The 19,867-nt window shown below is 40.8% G+C and overlaps 2 protein-coding genes across 2 annotated transcripts in view; one reads left to right on the top strand and one right to left on the bottom strand.

Moving 5' to 3' along the window:
- LOC139725203 (2-amino-3-ketobutyrate coenzyme A ligase, mitochondrial-like) overlaps positions 1–19,867 on the bottom strand; it is a 79,423-nt gene that overhangs the window by 17,891 nt on the left and 41,665 nt on the right. The window lies entirely within an intron of this gene.
- Positions 1–19,867, top strand: part of LOC139725211 (uncharacterized) — a 35,568-nt gene that overhangs the window by 14,592 nt on the left and 1,109 nt on the right. Inside the window, exon 2 of the mRNA XM_071636302.1 lies at positions 15,747–15,830. Coding sequence (XP_071492403.1) covers positions 15,747–15,830 — 84 coding nt within the window. The remainder of the gene's footprint in view (positions 1–15,746; positions 15,831–19,867) is intronic.

Genomic DNA, 19,867 nt, shown 5'->3' with positions numbered 1-19,867 from the left:
TGCAGGAGCCAGTTGAAGAATGCTTGCAATAAAATTATTGTCCATTCCGCATTATTTATTGTAAAGCACTTGGAAACAACTTGTAATACATGTATGCTCTAGACTAATGTTTTTTTTTATCATATCACTACTCTACAAGTGGATATTTTCACAAAACTAATTTTTCGCCCTGGGCCGGGTGAGAAGAATTTCCTGTGTTTTTCATTCCGCGGAATCAAGACAGCAACTATGGGAACATATGGCAAGCAAAAATATTTGCGTGCTTTTATTGTCGCGCTAGTTTCTGGTTGCGCAAAATGCGCGAAAATTTCCACTTTTACATTATACTCAATAATGACTTGTAAGCAGTACAATCTGTGACATTCCTGATGGAATTCTTATTAATTGTACTGAGAAGTCCAAACACCATTCTAGATGTTTGACCATCTTTGCAACTCTCACAGATGCTGTCTGTTCACGTCAATCTTTTTATTCAATGCCTTAGAAAATTTAATGACATACTTTAATGTTATACGTGACAGACATTGAGGAAAGTGTTCTATAATTACTACAATACCAGTAAAGATCAATCTTTGCATGCTATCAAAAATATTTGTTTTAATACAAGTCTATTTCTAATTGTCCATCCTATGTCCCTTATTCACCATTGAAGTCTTATAACCTATATTACAAAATGTATGTCTAGTTTTATGTTCTATCAATTGTCATGTTCTATTGATAATCATGTTTCTCATGTTTAGGATGTGGGACACTCAAATCAAATCAAATCAATCCATGTTACTATTGATTTGTATTTGTTTTGATTGCTTCTTAATCATTGTGACTTTGTTTTTAATTTCCTGCTTTGTTATAAATGTCCATGGCCTTGCTGAAAACCAGCTAATAGCTGAAAGCAGACTTTTTAATCCCTAATTAGATGAGCACAAAGAACAAACATCATGCCATGTTTCCAGTAACTGTACACTGCACAACATACTTTGCACTTCATCCAATAAACTTGCTTTGTAATTGTACCTACCGACATGTGCGGACAGTTCATTCTTTGTGTGTGTATTTGTTGCCTGAATGTAATGATACCATTAAGCATACATACAACCCTACTGCACAGATCACTATCATCACAAAAGCCTGATACACTCCCTTTCTCTCACCATGTCACATAAAAATAAAGAAAAACACTCAAAACATAAACAACAAAGAACTGCAGTTCCTCCGATAAGAAATAGAGCTTCTCTTTTTGAAGAAAGTTAAAACATATACAAGATAAAGATAGGTGAATTACAATCAGATTTTACACAAAGTTATTATACTTTAACTGTAAGTGAATATTACATAGAAATGAACCCCAAAAATACATGTGGATTGTGAGAAAGTGCCCATGGAACATATCTGTGAAGAGAGGGAAAAATCTAACGATCTATCAAAAAGTTATAGATTTCTCAAGTTTTGGTTCTGTCTTTGCTGGATGAGAAGACAAGAGTTTGTGACGTCAATTATTTACAACATTTGGGCAAACTTTCAATTTTCTAGCATAATGAACGAGTCTACAACTTACCTCTTAAAGAAAACATGGAGCAGTATTACATAAATGTGTGTGTGTACTGCATGCATATAGAGAGATATATAGACATGATATATCTATAGATGATATGCAGGCATCCCTGACGAAAGGCACCCAAAATTTGGATTTTTAATAAATTGTTGCCATTATATGCATTCCTCTATTTTGACATTTTTTTCTATATATACATATAGTATATTGGTATACATATATATATATATATATATATATGCATATATATGCATATATATATTTATGCATATATGCTCATTTTCTCCAGACTTTCCAGAACACTGCTCAATAAACCCCCTACCTCAAGGTGAGCTCTCATTTCATCCCAGTATGTCACGACAGACACCCTCATCTCAGCTATAGCTGTCACTACAATACCTCAGGAGAGATTTTTGTATCATTTTATATGGAACACAAAGTCCTTTTTTCAATAAAAAATCTTTGGGTGATAAGTCAAATACTCGAGATCATTTTTTTTCGCAATTCTTGTGCCGGATTTTGTTGCATCAAAAGTATCCCTTCACTGAATATTTAGGGAATATGTGATTATATGCATGCGGTACCTCTGACCCCAGAGTGGGGAATGGTGGGGGGGGGGGCATGATACAATTCCCTATAAGAGGAGCGCACTGGAGCAGAAAAGGGTGGGGGGGAGGTGGGGGCAATTCATCAAACATTTTGACAGATTTTACACTTATAACAGTTTGTCGGAAAAAAAAAAGAAACCTATCTGACAAAATACTTGATGAAATGCCCCCAGATTGCATGTGTCCGTTGTGATCACCACGCCACACGCACCTAGTGATTCTTGGGGCTGTATCTTCATTTTTATGAATGGCAAATTGTACACTTTGACAAAATTTAACTAAGACCTATCGTTAACATCAAATTGATCATCCAAGCTCGACAAAGAGAGACACCATTTAGCACTGGATGTGCAGGAAAAAGCAGCATCAGGCCAAAGTAGGCGTGTTTGAACAAAGCGGACAACAGCTCGCACGCCTTCAGTGTATAGGACAAAGGTGACGTGCAGGCCAGAGCAGCTAGGCGTGTCTAAATTACACAGCAAACAACGAGCTCTCTTGACTTTAGGACTCAAAATGGAGAAGAGTTTCCTAATTTCCAGTCACATTTTCTTCATAGTGACATGTCTTATATGTGTGGCTAGTAGTGCATCTGAAATCCAGCAAAATATCACGCTGATAAACGTCACAAAGGATCAAACCACCTACACAGTAGGTGAAACTTCAGTTATCGACATCTGCTTCTTCATCCCTGATGGACAAACAATGCAAGACTACAAGTTCACGTTGGAAGTTCTCTGTGAGGGCCAGAGTATAGTTGTCATAAGCGATGACAATTGCGACTTGAACGCCTGTAGGCTAATAAACTGTACAAAAGTCCACATCCAGATTACCCGAGGACTAATCAGGATCACCCATAGAGACTTAGAACAAGAAGACCAAAGGGATTGGACAATCAAGGTCATACGAGGGGATCACACGATCATTGTTCATACATTCAACTTTCGAGTGGTAAGCATATTACTGAAAAATCTAGCCACATGCAGTACACAAAGACAATATACTAGAGTTGATAATAGCCCAGGTAAACTGGACAAATACTGACAAAAAAAAAAAAAATATTGCTGTCTAAGTAGGACTTGATTTAGTTTTAATGATTCCTGCATACACTTGTAGCATATGTGCTATATAAACAAATTAAGAAAACAACAGTATGTTCACGCCTTAAAGACCTAATAAAATGCATGCAAAATGTTTTAATTTGCAAAAGAAATGTAAAATATATGTCATGATTATCAATGTAAATATGTTGTCAGTGTCGTTCCGGTTTTTATCGCTTCTAGAAACTCCCCCAAATATCACATTTTTGGAGGACCTCGTTGCAGCTTTTGCGAAAAAGATAGTCACGTGACCAACACCCCTGAACCGAATGATGACGTTTAAGCACGGAGTTGTGCTCAGTTAGCAGATGCCGCTCAGCACAAGCACTTAGATTACTAGCTTGGTACACGCGCGTACACGTTAGCTAGCCCGGCCAGGCCAGGGCCCCGCGGGATGTGCGCTCCTGGTCGACCCACTGACTGTCGACATGTACACATTAGTACCACGTACATTATCACTAAGTTAGCTTGCACAAATACCTGGTACCTCGAGCATAATGTCTTCCCCTATATGGGTAAACTTCGACATTGATGATGATGATGATGATGATGATGATGAAGACTGCAGCTCTGACGATAGCGGAGAAGAAGAGGAGGCACATGAAGTTGAAGGGGAAGATGGGGAGGGAGAGGCAGCCGATGAACCAGAACATTAGGGCTGTACCTTACCGATATGAACCAGCTGCATCTCCCCCGCTGCCAGTGCAAGAGCGTATGAACATGGCACCAAGTCCGAGAATAGACCTCACGGAAACGATCGCCTGGGAAATACAGAGTGGTATGTGTGGTATGCCCCTATATAGTTAAACGTTAGAAAGGATATACTGTATTCTACATGATTGACATTGTAAGTTGTAACTGTTTGTCTAGTAAGTAGTAGAAGAACAGACCCAGCTCGCTCACAAAGTGAGCGGCTACTCCGGCCGTAGCCTTTAAACAAGGCGACTCGCTCTGCGTGCCCCCGTATAGCGCGTTTACCCCACAAACCTGTTGGCCGGCGAGTGGAGCGAGCCGCCTTTATCCACTCGTTCAGGGATGTGTACTTTTGTCGTTGTCGTTGCTTTATATTCTTTGACAAATTTGCGCACAAATTTGACGCAGAAAATACACACGGCACCAAGGCAAGCCTCGTTAATATTAAGTAACTATTCTTATTCTACTTAATATTAACGAGGCTTGCCTAGGTGCCGTGTGTATTTTCTGCGTCAAATTTGTACGCAAATTTGTCAAAGAATATAAAGCAACAACAACGACAAAAGTACACATCCCTGAACGAGTGGATAAAGGCGGCTCGCTCCACTCGCCGGCCAACAGGTTTGTGGGGTAAACGCGCTATACGGGGGCACGCAGAGCGAGTCGCCTTGTTTAAAGGCTACTCCGGCCGCCACAAGCGGGAGCGTCCCGGCCGTGGCCTGGCCCGTCGGCCGGCATTAACAAGTTAACTACTAGTAGTAGTCTAGTCCTTAGTAGTAGCAGTCTACTAGTAGTAGTAGTCTACTAATAGTAGTAGTCTACTAGTACTACTACTAGTAGTAGTACTATTACCACTAGGTCTAGTAGACTAAAAAGTAGTAATAGCAGAATCTTTGGTATAGTACAGAGGCTACACTCTAGGGGGATATGTTACAGGGTGGGTGGTGGCTCCAAAAAAAAAAAAAAAAAGGCCTAACCAGTTTCCCATGGACAGTTTTTGCAATATTTGTTATCAGTAATTTAGATGCACCATTTTCTAAGAAAAACGATACCAAGAATGATCGTCAATTTTGGTCGAGTAGTTTTTGTTTTATGCTACAAATCATACTGTGGAAGGAAGCCCCACCGCCTTGCTTATCTACCGATGAACGCCACACAGTGGGGCTGAATTCATGAGTAGGTCTAGGTCTATAAAGCAGGCGAGTCGCTGTAGTATTAGCACAGACACGCAGTGGTGGTGGGGGCTATCATGAAATAGGCCCCACCGCAGTGCGCGTGCACCGTACCCATGCATTTATAGCAAGCAAGGGTAGGTCCTAGGGTTTAGGGTTAGGTAGGGTTGTATTTATGGTTAAATTGGCCGTTAAATTAGTCGAGGGACATACATGTATTAGGAAGTCATTTTTGCCGCATTCACGAGTATTGACTGTGGAAGGCAGCCCCACCGCCGTGTTTACCTACCGATGAACGCCACACGGTAGGGCTGAATTCACAAGTATTTAAACAGGCGAGTCGCCGTAGTATTAGTACAGACACGCAGTGGTGGGGCCTATTTCACGAGTTTGCCGAAAATAATGGTATCCAAGCGTACCACAGTAACTGTTGTAATCTGTATTATTGGCAGTATTAAATCCGATACAATTCATTAAATATTCTTTTGTCTAAAGGCTTAGCCAATGACAATAGTGCAGCGCAGCGCCTGCTATGCGCTCAATAGCTCGCTCCCCCGCCAGCGCTAGCCGCCGGTCGGCTGTCGCTGCACTGCGCTAACATAGCCTTGCTAGCTCGCTGGCTATGGCTAGGCTGGTCGGACAATCAATATCGACGACTCCGATCTTAGACGTCATCATAATTTAGAAGTGATAGTGCGCCGCATGCGGCGAAAGTATAGAAAGTTTTCCAAAACCGAGGAAATTGCATCCATTATGTTAACAAATACAGAACAAAATTCAGGACAGTAAAAAACCCCGCACAACCATAGAATTACTTAGAATTTAACATTTGATATTATTACATCATTAAGAAAAAAATGTCTAAACCATTTTATTAGGTCTTTGTCACAAATGTACACACTAGTAGTTATGTACATATGTATGATGTACTGTATGCATGGCTGTTTTAATGTGTATGTACACAGGTTGACCAGATTAATGGAGAACATTCTATGTGGTATAGATATAGTACATACAGGCTGACCAGATAAGTGGAGAATTTTCTAGGTGGTATACAATGTAGCTATACAGTACATGCATGTAACAGGAAATACATTATAGCTCACTCAATCTAGAATGATTTCACCCATTCCAGAAAGTTCTGGGAAGTGCTAACATATTTGGCTGAGTGAGGCACTGTCCCTGTAGCCCAATGTGATTGGTAGTTATTCTTGGCAATGATGTTTTGTACATAGATAGGCAGTGAGTCATCCAGGATTCCTGGAACTTGGACTGGCTAGTAGGTTGGAGAGAGTTATAGAATGTGCTAGAAGGGGGTGAATGGATAGTATATAAGCCAGAGAAATTCTGCAGTAGGCAGAGTACCCAACACCTCTGCTCTGAGAGTTACGTCACTTCTGGCTCTGAAGCGACTTGTTATAGTCAGTCCTGTGTTACCTGCTGACCTGTTATGTTTGTGGAGATACTTGGCCTGGGAGACATTTTGCCTGTAGAGAATTAATGTGCCTTCATTGGACTCCATATTTTAATGTCAATGGACATTGCTACGGCAAAGCTGTGACGGGCTGGATTCCTAGCTGGACAATATAAAGTGAATCATCATTCAACGCATCGACTGGACGTGGTCGTTGGATTCTGCACATTTCGCTGGGAACATTATACGGTGGATCTATTGTGGACATATACCCTGGATTTATAACGCGGACTATTGTAACCTGTGCCTCTGGATTTACGTCGAAGGAATCATTCATCGGTGCATCACGGATCATTCATTTGTGCATCAAGCATCGTATTTGGACACTACCAGGAAACTGTAGGGATTTCGTGATTTAGTGAGTAAGTGATTCCATTACTGACTTATATTTGTTTCTAGTGATCATTATTGTACTGATGTGAAAACCGATTACGAGTCTGTACCCCCAATATCACTGTTAATAAACCGCCTGAACATCAGTTGATTGTTTCTTTTGTGCGATCATTCTCGGAGTGATTTTGGTCGTAACAAAATTGGGGGCTTGTCCGGGAAGTGAATTTAAAGCCAAAAACTTAGAATTTGGAACGTTCCGGAATCCAGAATATTGGTACAGACAAAATACCAGCTGAGTTGATTGTTCAATTGTATACATGTATTGTGTGTAATACATTGTGACAATGTCAATCAGTACAATGGATGTTCAGGCATTTGTTCAGAGGACAGATTTGTCCCTCAAAGATTTGCAAAGGTTACGCAAATGTGATTTGACCGCTGTTGCACAGCATTTAAATGTTGATGTTCCACAAGGTGCTAGAAAGGCAGAGATTCTCGACTTAGTAGCTGGTCACATGGAGCTCAAAGAAGAAACTCATACTCCTGATCAAGCTCAAATTTCAGATCAGACACGGCTTGAGCTTGCTAAATTGCAAATGAAGGAGAAAGAAATGGAAATGGAGAGAGAGAAGATGAGATTAGAAAGAGAGAGGGAGAAAGAACAAATGGAAATGAGGAAATTCGAAATGGAGCAGCAAATGAAGTTGCGTGAGATGGAATTGACTCATGCACAGACTGTTGGAAATCGTGAAAGGGCTCCCCCTGAATTTGATTTGGCAAAGAACATTCGATTGGTGCCAAAGTTTGAAGAAAACAGAGTTGATGCATACTTTGTGTCATTTGAGAAGGTGGCTAACAGTTTGAAATGGCCACAGGAATTTTGGCCCATGCTCCTTCAAAGTGTGTTGGTCGGCAAAGCAGCCGATGTGTACTCATCTCTCTCTGAAGAGCAATCACGTGACTATGCTACAGTCAAGAAGGCAGTGTTGAATGCTTATGAATTGGTGCCAGAGGCGTACAGACATAAGTTCAGAAATTCGTACCGCAAACCAGGCCAGACACATGTTGAGTTTGCTCGTGAAAAAGAAATGATGTTTGATAGGTGGTACAGATCCCTGAAAGTGGATCAGGACTTTGATAACCTACGTGAGGTTGTTCTTTTGGAAGAATTCAAAAAGAGTGTTGCTTTCAGTGTGAGGTCGCATTTGGATGATCACAAAGTGACAAGTTTGCATAAAGCAGCCTTGATGGCTGATGAGTATGAGCTGACCCACAGAAATGACAACAGACCACCTTTCAGGAATTTCTCTGGAAATAAGAGAGACAAAAATCAGTCGAGCAGTCCAAAGAATGCTGGTTCTGAAAAAGGCACAAGTTCTGAAACTTCATCGGCACCAAAGCCTCAATCTGACAAAGGGTCCAGTACAAGTGCAAATGTCATCAAATGTTTTCACTGTAACAAGACAGGGCATGTAAAGTCACAGTGTTGGAAGTTGCAAAACAAAACAAAGAAGGACTTGGGATTTGTTATGTCAAAAAGTGTCCTACCCGAAAACAGTGTCCCGTTCAGTGAAACACAGGCCATTGAAAGTCAATCTCCCAAATTCAAAGATAGGATGAAGCAGGTGGATGAGAGCTATCGTAGCTTTTTGTTTGATGGTGAGGTGACCCCATGTACTTCTGGTGAGGCAGGTAAGCCAGTGGTCATCCTGCGGGATACGGGGGCCTCTCAGTCGTTGATGGTGGATGGTGGTATGACTTTTCCACCAGACAGTGCAGTGAATGCAAAAGTCTTGATTCAGACTGTTGATGGCAGTTATATGTCAGTGCCACTGTATAGAGTGGATCTGAAGTGTGACCTAGTTTCTGGTCCTGTGACTGTTGGAGTTGTTCCTGAGTTGCCCATGGCAGGCATTGACTTTTTGTTGGGGAATGACTTGGCTGGGGACAAGGTGGTTGCGTCTCCAGTTGTTTCGGAGAAACCAGTGGTGGTTGCTGAAACTGAGCAGTTGCAGGAGGAATTTCCTGGGATTTTCCCAGATTGTGTTGTGACTAGGTCTCAGGCTCGTAGAGCTGTTCAAGATGATGCGGATTCTGTTGATGTGGAGGAGAATTCCGGTGTTTGGTTGGCAGAAACCTTTTTCAAGGATTTGAATGATGGGGTTGCTGTATTAGGCTCCGAGGCTAACAGTGATGGGCTGTTTAGCAAGTCTTCCTTGGTTGAAGCACAGCAGGCAGACTCTGAGTTGAAAGGCTTGTCTCAGACGGCGTGTTCTGAGGCTGAGGCTGAAAAGGTCCCTGAGTGCTATTATGTCAAAGATGGCATTTTGATGAGGAAGTGGAGACCTCCCCATAGGCCAGCTGATGAGGATTGGACGGTGGTCCGTCAAGTTGTTGTCCCTCCTAGTTACCGCGGTGAGATCTTGAGGATTGCTCACGAGTTACCTGTTGGCGGCCATTTAGGCGTCAGAAAGACAAAGGATCGGATCATGAGGCATTTCTATTGGCCGGGGTTGAATGTGGATGTGGCTGAGTTTTGCAAGACTTGTCACACATGTCAGGTGGCTGGTAAACCACAGCATTCGGTGAAGCCGGCGCCATTGATTCCGATACCTGCGTTTGAAGAACCATTCAGTCGGGTTCTAGTTGACTGTGTTGGACCTTTGCCTAGGACTAGGTCAGGTCACAAGTACCTCTTGACAATCATGGACATGTCTACACGGTTTCCAGAGGCTATCCCATTGCGAAATATCACTGCTAAGACTGTGGTAGATGCTCTAGTGCAGTTTTTCACTAGGTATGGGTTGCCCAAGGAAGTGCAGTCTGACCAAGGGTCAAATTTCATGTCAGGCATATTTCAAGAGGTGATGTATCGTTTGGGTGTGAAGCAGCTGAAGTCGTCAGCTTATCATCCCCAATCCCAAGGTGCGTTGGAGCGCTACCACCAGACCCTAAAGACAATGATTAGGGCGTTCTGTGAGGAGTATCCCGAGGATTGGGATAAGGGCATCCCTTTCCTGCTGTTCGCAACGAGGGACTCCCCAAATGAGTCGACGGGTTTCAGCCCATTTGAGTTGGTGTACGGTCATGAAGTTAGGGGCCCACTGAAGCTCATCAAAGAGAAATTCATGACTGAGGATGATGAGGTCCACCTACTTGACTATGTGTCAAAGTTTCGTGAAAGGCTTTCAAAGGCTTGTGAGGTAGCTAGGGAACACTTGAAAGTGTCACAAGACTCTATGAAGAGAAAGGCAGACAAAAATGCCAAAGCCCGAACTTTCAACCCAGGTGACAAAGTTCTTGTACTGCTGCCCATACAAGGTGAACCACTGAAAGCCAAGTTCAGTGGCCCATACAGTGTCAAAAAGAAACTCAATGATGTGAACTATGTGATCAGTACGCCAGATAGACGAAAAGATCAGAGGGTGTGTCACATAAACATGCTGAAAGAGTACTATGAGAGAAAGGCTGGTCAGCCGGTAGGCGTAGCTCAGGTGGTAGAAGAGGAAGTAGAGGAAGAGGGAGAAGCTCAAGATGAGCATGGAAGTGAGCCCTCTAGTGCCAGGTTGTCTAACTCAGAGATGTTAGGGAAAGTAGATGAGGCACTGAACTACCTACCTGAAGATCAGAGGAAAGATGTGACTAGTCTGTTACATAAGTACAAAGAACTGTGTAAAGACAAACCAGGCTGCACCCCTCTGGCTGTACATGATGTTGATGTAGGAGATGCTGACCCTATCAAGCAAAACCCTTACAGGTTAAACCCGAGCAAACTGCAAAAAGTAAGGGAAGAGGTTCAATACATGCTAGACAATGACATAATAGAACCGAGTAAAAGCAGTTGGAGCTCCCCAATCGTCATGGTGCCCAAGCCGGATGGGTCTCAAAGATTCTGTATAGACTACAGAAAGGTGAATGCCGTGACGAAAACAGACTCTTTCCCCATTCCCAGACTAGAAGACTGCATTGACAGGGTCGGAAATTCTGCATATGTCAGTAAAATAGACCTTCTAAAGGGATACTGGCAGGTGCCCTTGACCGACAAAGCCAGAGAGATTTCTGCCTTTGCTACACCAGATGGCTTGTTCCAATGCAAAGTAATGCCATTCGGCATGAAAAATGCTCCAGCCACCTTCCAACGGCTGACAAACCAAATCATTGCCGGACTTGACAATTGTGTAGTATACATTGATGATATCCTAGTGTACAGTGACATGTGGGAGGAGCACATTACACACTTGCGGCAACTTTTTGATCGACTCAGGGAGGCCGGATTGGTGATTAATCTGGCAAAGAGTGAATTTGCAAAGGCCAAAGTGGTGTATCTCGGGCATGTAGTCGGTCAGGGACAAGTATTGCCAAGAGAAGCCAAGGTAGAGGCTATACTAGGCTTTCCCATCCCCCAATCCAAGAAGGAGTTGCTCAGATTTCTGGGCATGGCTGGTTTCTACAGGAAATTTGTACCGAATTTCAGCACTGTAGTCACCCCCCTAACAAACCTGCTGAAGGGAAAGGCAAAGTACACCTGGACTGATGAGTGTCAAAGAGCCTTCGAGAAACTAAAGGCAGTCCTTGCTAATGAGCCTGTTTTGGCAGCTCCTGACTTCGCAAAGCCATTCAAGGTGGCAATAGATGCGAGCGATGTTGGAGTGGGAGCGGTTTTGCTCCAAGAAGATGAAGAAGGCACTGAACGACCAGTTAGCTACTTCTCCAAAAAATTGAACACATACCAGAAGAAGTACTCCACAATTGAGAAGGAGGCTCTCAGTCTCATCCTTGCCCTCCAGCAGTACGAAGTGTACTTGACAAATAGCAAAGGGGAGATCACAGTCTATACTGACCACAACCCCTTAGTCTTTTTAGACCGGTTCAAAATGAAGAACAACAGATTGTTCAGATGGAGCATGATGACGCAGCCATATGCACTCAAAATCAAACATGTGGCAGGCAAAAACAATGTAATTGCCGACGCTCTGTCAAGAGTGTAACATGAAGAGAGTATTAAAGGTGAAAAGTTATCACCGCATATCATTTCTAGTGTATGTGTTAAGCATATTCATTAATGTGTGCAAAACAGTTTGATATGATTGTATAAGCTCCGTGAATCCAAGCAATATCATTATAAATGGTATCCATGAAAAGAGAACATGGAATTAATACAGCTATCCAAAAGGCATGTGATAGTATGTGATTATTGTAGCTTAACCTGGATTTTACCTCACATTCATTATAAATAATAATGAGAAATTGTGAAGGTAAAAGAAACCCTTGCTACGGCAAGGCTTTCTTTTTCCCATGGGGGATGGTGTCACAAATGTACACACTAGTAGTTATGTACATATGTATGATGTACTGTATGCATGGCTGTTTTAATGTGTATGTACACAGGTTGACCAGATTAATGGAGAACATTCTATGTGGTATAGATATAGTACATACAGGCTGACCAGATAAGTGGAGAATTTTCTAGGTGGTATACAATGTAGCTATACAGTACATGCATGTAACAGGAAATACATTATAGCTCACTCAATCTAGAATGATTTCACCCATTCCAGAAAGTTCTGGGAAGTGCTAACATATTTGGCTGAGTGAGGCACTGTCCCTGTAGCCCAATGTGATTGGTAGTTATTCTTGGCAATGATGTTTTGTACATAGATAGGCAGTGAGTCATCCAGGATTCCTGGAACTTGGACTGGCTAGTAGGTTGGAGAGAGTTATAGAATGTGCTAGAAGGGGGTGAATGGATAGTATATAAGCCAGAGAAATTCTGCAGTAGGCAGAGTACCCAACACCTCTGCTCTGAGAGTTACGTCACTTCTGGCTCTGAAGCGACTTGTTATAGTCAGTCCTGTGTTACCTGCTGACCTGTTATGTTTGTGGAGATACTTGGCCTGGGAGACATTTTGCCTGTAGAGAATTAATGTGCCTTCATTGGACTCCATATTTTAATGTCAATGGACATTGCTACGGCAAAGCTGTGACGGGCTGGATTCCTAGCTGGACAATATAAAGTGAATCATCATTCAACGCATCGACTGGACGTGGTCGTTGGATTCTGCACATTTCGCTGGGAACATTATACGGTGGATCTATTGTGGACATATACCCTGGATTTATAACGCGGACTATTGTAACCTGTGCCTCTGGATTTACGTCGAAGGAATCATTCATCGGTGCATCACGGATCATTCATTTGTGCATCAAGCATCGTATTTGGACACTACCAGGAAACTGTAGGGATTTCGTGATTTAGTGAGTAAGTGATTCCATTACTGACTTATATTTGTTTCTAGTGATCATTATTGTACTGATGTGAAAACCGATTACGAGTCTGTACCCCCAATATCACTGTTAATAAACCGCCTGAACATCAGTTGATTGTTTCTTTTGTGCGATCATTCTCGGAGTGATTTTGGTCGTAACATCTTTAAATGAGAAATTCTGTGCATGGCCCAAAATCCCAAATTCTGCATGAAGATTCAAGACTCATGCTCTGGGGTTTGTGCTATGCGCATGAAGAGTCCTAGCCCTCTTAAAGATAATAAAAAGTTTTGGTACCTCAAAAGTGTCCTTGAATTTCCTTGTCTTAGTTTGTGTTTCAGGTTAAAGTACCTCTCATATAACTAACACTGTGAGACTTACTCGCCCCAAAGTGCTCTCATGTCGTAGTAATCATGCAATTAACTGCGATCAGCAGCCCCATACGCATAGCGACCAGCAGTCCCATACGCATAGCGTAATCGGGCTTCGCATTGTAGCATTCAGGATCATGACAGATTTAGTATCGCAGGGTAAATGTCAACTTAAAATCCCATAAATTCTTCAATTTGAAGACTTACCAATTAACTTGAAGTATTGAAAACAGGCTTCGGGCAACGTTTGGTTCTGCCTAAGTCCCTTTCTGTTTGAATTGATGACTGAATGTGACTCGGTCGACAGGACCTTAGGAGAGCTACATACAGTACACTGAATACTACAGCCAGTGCATGCGAACACGTCACATGCACACAAATTTCAAATCCATGAACGGATAAGATGTTTGTGTGCGCATGCGCTGGCCATGGTATTCAGTGTATAAGTAGCTCTCCCAAGGTCCTCTCGACCGAGTCACATTCAGTCATCAATTCGAACAGAAAGGGACTATCGGCAGAAACAAACGTTGTTCGAAGCCTGTTTTCAATACTTCAACTTAATTGGTAAGTCTTCAAATCGAAGAAATTTTTGGATTTTAAGTTGACATTTACCCGCGATACTAATTCTGTCATGATCCTGAATGCTACAATGCGAAGCCCCATTACGCTATGCGTATGGGGCTGCTGGTCGCAGTTAGCTATGCGTACAATGGGCTGCACGCTGCTGGTCGCAGTCAGTGGTTTCGTACAATATTTATCGACGCTGGACAGCGTCGGCTCTGGTACGAAACCATTATTGCATGATTACTAAGACATGAGAGCACTTTGGGGCGAGTAATTCTCACAGACAACGTACTTTAACCTGAAACACAAACCAAGACAAGGAAATTCAGGGAAGCTTTTGAGGTACCAAAACTTTTTATTATCTTTAAGCCCGCTGCCGCACACTATACGATCTGACCGGTCGTACGACCTTATGACCGGAAGTGTGACATCACCAGTCTTGCCAGTTTCCAGTCGTATGACTGAGTCTTAGCGCCAGTCGTAGAGATTTGACATGTTGAATTTCTTAGACCTGTCGTGGGCTTTCAGCCCATCAAAATACAGTATTACGCAGAGTATAGAAGCACACGCAATGCCCACTGCGTGAGCTTCCATATACTTACTGGTAAAATGTACTGAAGCCAGAACAGTTGTACGCGTAGTTGTAAGGTCAGGTCGTATAGTGCGCATTGCCAGGTCGTACGACATGGTCTCATGGTCATAAGGTCGTATAGTCATGAGTCGTTTATTGTGCGGAGGGCTTTAGGTAAACACAGCATGACCTCTTAATTGAGGCATTAACCCCTTGCAAGTCTCTGAGAGCCTACCGTAATTCAATGCCCTTGAAAGAGATTCTTTTTGCCTGTCTACAGAAAACGGAGAGATTGGATATTGGCTATGGGATACCAGCCAAGCCATGTATCCTCTTTCCACGGTCAACTGCATGTACACACCCCCAAACAATGCAAAATATTGGTCAGATGCGAGATGTGAATAGAATGTGCATTGATGAGCTAACAAATTCTTTGTTATACACTTGAACACCCGAATGGATACAGCAAAATTCATAATCTAGTGAGCTCAGCCTTGAAGGCTATGTAAATCTCCATACAAGTTATGAATAACAAACACGGTTATAAGGAAATTCAGTTTACAACTGAATAAAAACCCAGGTCACAAAATTATTGGCTCTGCAAATGTATGTTTTTAATTTTATTTTGTTCGGTGCTAATAAAATTTTGATAAATAATGAAAGAAAACTGCTGGTCCCAAGAACTTTGTTATAACAAGAATCCACTATAATGTTGGAAAAAGGTTAATTAGACAAAAATATGTGCCTTCCACTTCTTGCCAATGAAAAGGAAGGGGAGAAAAATTAGGAAAATATGTGTGGCGTGGAACGCACAAAGTCATAATACTTGCATCTTGTGTGCAACGACATACAAGATTTTGGTGGAAGTTTTTAGTTTTATGTATACATTCTTTTTTGGGGGGGTGTCTCTTAAAATGAGGGTACACTACATACACTAAACTTTGTTAGTAATTATGTGAACTGTAACACACAAAGCACTTAATGACAACTTAACAATGCATGCATTTTCCTTTCATGTTTTTTATCGACTTTTGTTTTGTACACTAGACGCCAGTCACTCCAACGCATGGGGTGCTGGACGGGGTTCAGCCTTCCACCCTCGGACCAAATGTTACAACTAATGGCATACAGGTAAAAAATTGTACATCATGTGATATCGATTCAGACCCTTCAAAGATGAAGCAGTTAGACCCCATTTACATTTCACTGTAAACTCTTAATATTAGTGAATAAGCCTCCGGGTTAGACAATAGTTTTCATGGAAATTAACAAAAGACATCGGAATGCACCCTCCCCGAGACCGAGCATACTGTACGAGCTGAAATTTTTGCGGTGGTTTTATTTTCGCGAATCGCCTTTGAACCACGAAAATAACAACATGCGAACACAACAACGCGCGAATAACTAAATTCAGTTAGACCCTCGCAACCGCAAAGTTAACAACACGCGAGAATGTCCTCCAAGTAGCAATTCGCGAAAAAATCTGTACGCAAAAATTTCAGCTCGTACAGTAACTTGCATGTTCTCTCGCCATGTCTTTTGTTAGTCACATTGATATAACAGAAACATGCAAGTTATTCCGAGTCGAGGGGAAGGTGCATGCCAATGTCTTTTGTTAAACATATCAGTACTTTAGCTATGACTGACAAATGAGGTCACAACCAGAATCTTGGTTTGGAAGGATTTTTTTGTGGGCATATCCAAATAATCTGAAGAAAAATAGAAGAAAAATTATTTTAAAAATATATGGGTTGTTTCTACAGTCAACTTCAGATACCTTGAATTCGTCGGGACTGAAGAAAATGGTTCGACGTACGCGAAATTCGAGGTACGCGTACATCGAATTTTCTTCGACTTATCCGACATTTATCGATGTTCATCATGGTATCTGTTATAGTGCCAACCGATTGTTTGCATGCTTGTCAATTGGAATTGAATCGACTTTTATATGAATAAATTGAATGAAAATCGCAATTGAAATCAAAATTTCAGAAATAAAGATTTTGGTGGCCCTATCGCGCCACCAAAAAAAGTTGGATGTTTGCCTTTACTTTTGAAAATTAACAGCGGTAACAATCGGCTCCGTAAGATGCTAAAATAAATGTCAGATGTTTGCTTTTAATTTTGGAAATGAATAACAGTAATATTCGACTCGGTAAGATACTACAATAAATGTCGGGTGTTTGCTCATACTTTTGGAAATGAAAAACGAAAAGACTCAGCTCCGTATGATGCTAAAACTAATGTCAGATATTTGATTTTGCGTTCGGAAATGAATAAGGATAACATTCGGCTCCGAAAGACGCTTAAATAAATGTCGAATATTTGCTTTGATGTTCGGAAATGAAAAACAACATTCAACTCCTTACGATGGTTAAATAAATGTCGGATGTTTCCTTATACTTTTGAAAGGAAATAGCAATAACATTCGGCTCCGGAATATGCTAAAATAAATGTCAGATGATCGCTTTTACCTTCGGAAGTTAATAGCAGCAATATTCCGTTCCATACGATGCTAAAATAACTGTCTGATGTTTGCTTTTAAATTTCGAAATGAATAACAGTTAACATTCAGCTGCGTTCAGAGGTAAAATTAATGTTTGATGTTTGCTTTTACGTTCAAAAGTAAATGGCAATAACATTCAGCTTGAAATGAATAACGGTAATATTCTGCTTCCTACGATGTAAAAATAAATGACAGATTGTTGCTTTTATATTTGGAAATGATTGACGGTATTAATCCGCTCAGTTAGATGCTGAAACAAATAGCGGATGTTTGCTTTCACGTTTGGACATGGATAAGGATAGCATTCAGCTCCGTAAGATGCTAAAATGAATGTCGGTTGTTTGCTTTTACATTTAAAAATGATAACGGTAATATTCGGCTTCATAAGGTGCTAACAGACTAATAAATGTTGGATGATTGCTTTTACAATAAGAAATGAATAACGGTAACTTTCGGCTCTTTACAATGCTAAAACAAATGTCGGATGCTAACAAATGTCGGCAAATGCTCCCTCTTTTTCATTTCAAACGTAAGTTTTGACCTCCTAAATATATAGGCATCAACTTTTATAATATATCTACACCTATTTGCTAAATCTTAAAACACAGAATAAGATGATTGAATTTCTATTCATTTGTTTTAGACATCTCGGGCATCTGTATCACTTTAATAATGCTTAATATTAATTTTTCTATGTTTAGTAGGACCGATTTACTTTTTTTAATGTTTTTCTTCATTTTTTTGTGTCACCAGATTTTACTTTCGACCACCAAAAAATAAAAATCAATTATATTGGTGGCCCGATAAAAGGTAGTGTGGAGCCCTGTCTATTCTATTCTTTATTATACTCGGCCTATAGTTCCAGATCATATACCACACTATTTTCATAATCGCATTGCTGAAAAAAAAAAAAAAATCAGTGCTTGCGTTCACAGGGAAGAATATGAAACATACTTCGTGAAAGGCAAAAAAAAAGTTTAAAAAAGGCACTACGCAGGAGAATGATGTTTGGACAGTGGACCGTGATTAATGCCAAAGATATAACTGTCAACACCTACGCAGGTGCGCCACGACGGTTAAGAAATCTACGCGCACGGTATGACTATCACGATCAAGAATTAAAACACAGTGGTTAAAGAAAAGAAGACGATGGGGCAGAGCGTAGTGCTATCGTAAGCACTCCATTGGCAAGGGTGCTATGTGCATACCGTGTATGTATGTAGGTAGGTGTTGGGTATTTTTTCTTGACAGCTGTGTATACTGGGTATTTCTTTGGGCGTGCGATTGTTCTGGTCTCATACAGTCAAGTGTGAAAAGATTTGTGACATGTCTTCTCTGTCCACGCGCCCTTATTCGGAGATGCTAAGTGATGTTTGCAATTTTGATTCGGGCTACATGCTGGGAAAAACAATAAGTTAATTAAGATCGGGACAGTAGATTTCACTTTGAGGTAACCGAACTTCGAGTTATTTTCTTCGAGCTATGCGAATTTTAATACATGGAAACTCCATAGGAACAATCGGGACTTTCATTTTGCCCCCGAGGTAAGTGATATTCGGCTTATCCGACGTCGAGGTATCAGAAGTTGACTGTATATATTCATTTCACCGCAAAAGTGATGTTGAGGGTATCATGAATCAACACAAATCAACAGGCATTTGTATGTCACAAAACCTTGAAGTGAAAGTGATGATTGATGAAAAAGTCATCATGGCTTATGAATTAATAGCTTTGTGACAGGTAGTAATGGGCATGTCAAACTGCTTTCACTTGCATTATTTTCAAAAATATTGTTTCCCCAGGACTATATATGTTTATGCATATGTGTTTTCCTCAAAGATTGTTTAGCAGTGGAATGAAGGAGGAATATAACCAAGGTAGAAAATTAATTAAAGCAACAATAATCTGCGGTTAAATAAAATAATAAATGAGTTAAGTTCTATGGTAACGACTATTATCTATTGCAGTTTCTGTTCAGAAGCAGCTAATGGATGATGATGTAAATTGGAGAGAAAAGCAATTTGATTTCTTAGAGACCATGATGGTTACAGAAAACTGAGAATCATATAAATATGGTTATTTCGTGTTTTATTTGTATTTAAGTTCAGACAAGTTAACATTTCTCTCACACAAGAAGGTAATTGGAATACGAGAAAGAAGTTGTTGTGTACAATTATCATTGGAATACGAGAAAGAAATTGTTGTGTACAATTATCAATGTTAACAGCTTGGTAGTAGAAGAAAGAAAGTGTATTGTGAAATGGATACATTGATAGATGTTTAAACTGTGATTATGTCATATCATTGAAGAGTTTATTGAAGCTGATATGATAATAAAGTCATTCACATTGTGTCACTGACTGAAGTAAAAAAAAAAAAAAAAAAAAAAAAATATTGTTTCCACTATCAATATAATGTCCTTCAGCATGTAACATAAACCTTACAAACTGAACCATACTTCCCATCTATGAAATTACAATGTGGACACTTTAAATTGTTACCTGAATTGTCAGTGGGTTTCCTAAGTGAGGGTGCTAAGGAATTACAACTGGATTATTTTGTTATTCTATGTAGAAACATCTGATATGTTTTGTTTTAGGATTTGTGCAACCATTTACTATGGAAAAGGGGATTATCTTGCTTGGATTTTGAGCTTAGTATG

This window comes from Diadema antillarum, unplaced genomic scaffold (genome assembly GCF_040938485.1).
Source record: "Diadema antillarum isolate AM-2024a unplaced genomic scaffold, OU_Dant_1.0 seq00000024_RagTag, whole genome shotgun sequence".
Lineage (NCBI taxonomy): Eukaryota > Metazoa > Echinodermata > Echinoidea > Diadematoida > Diadematidae > Diadema > Diadema antillarum.
This window is presented reverse-complemented; position numbering and strand designations above follow the sequence as displayed.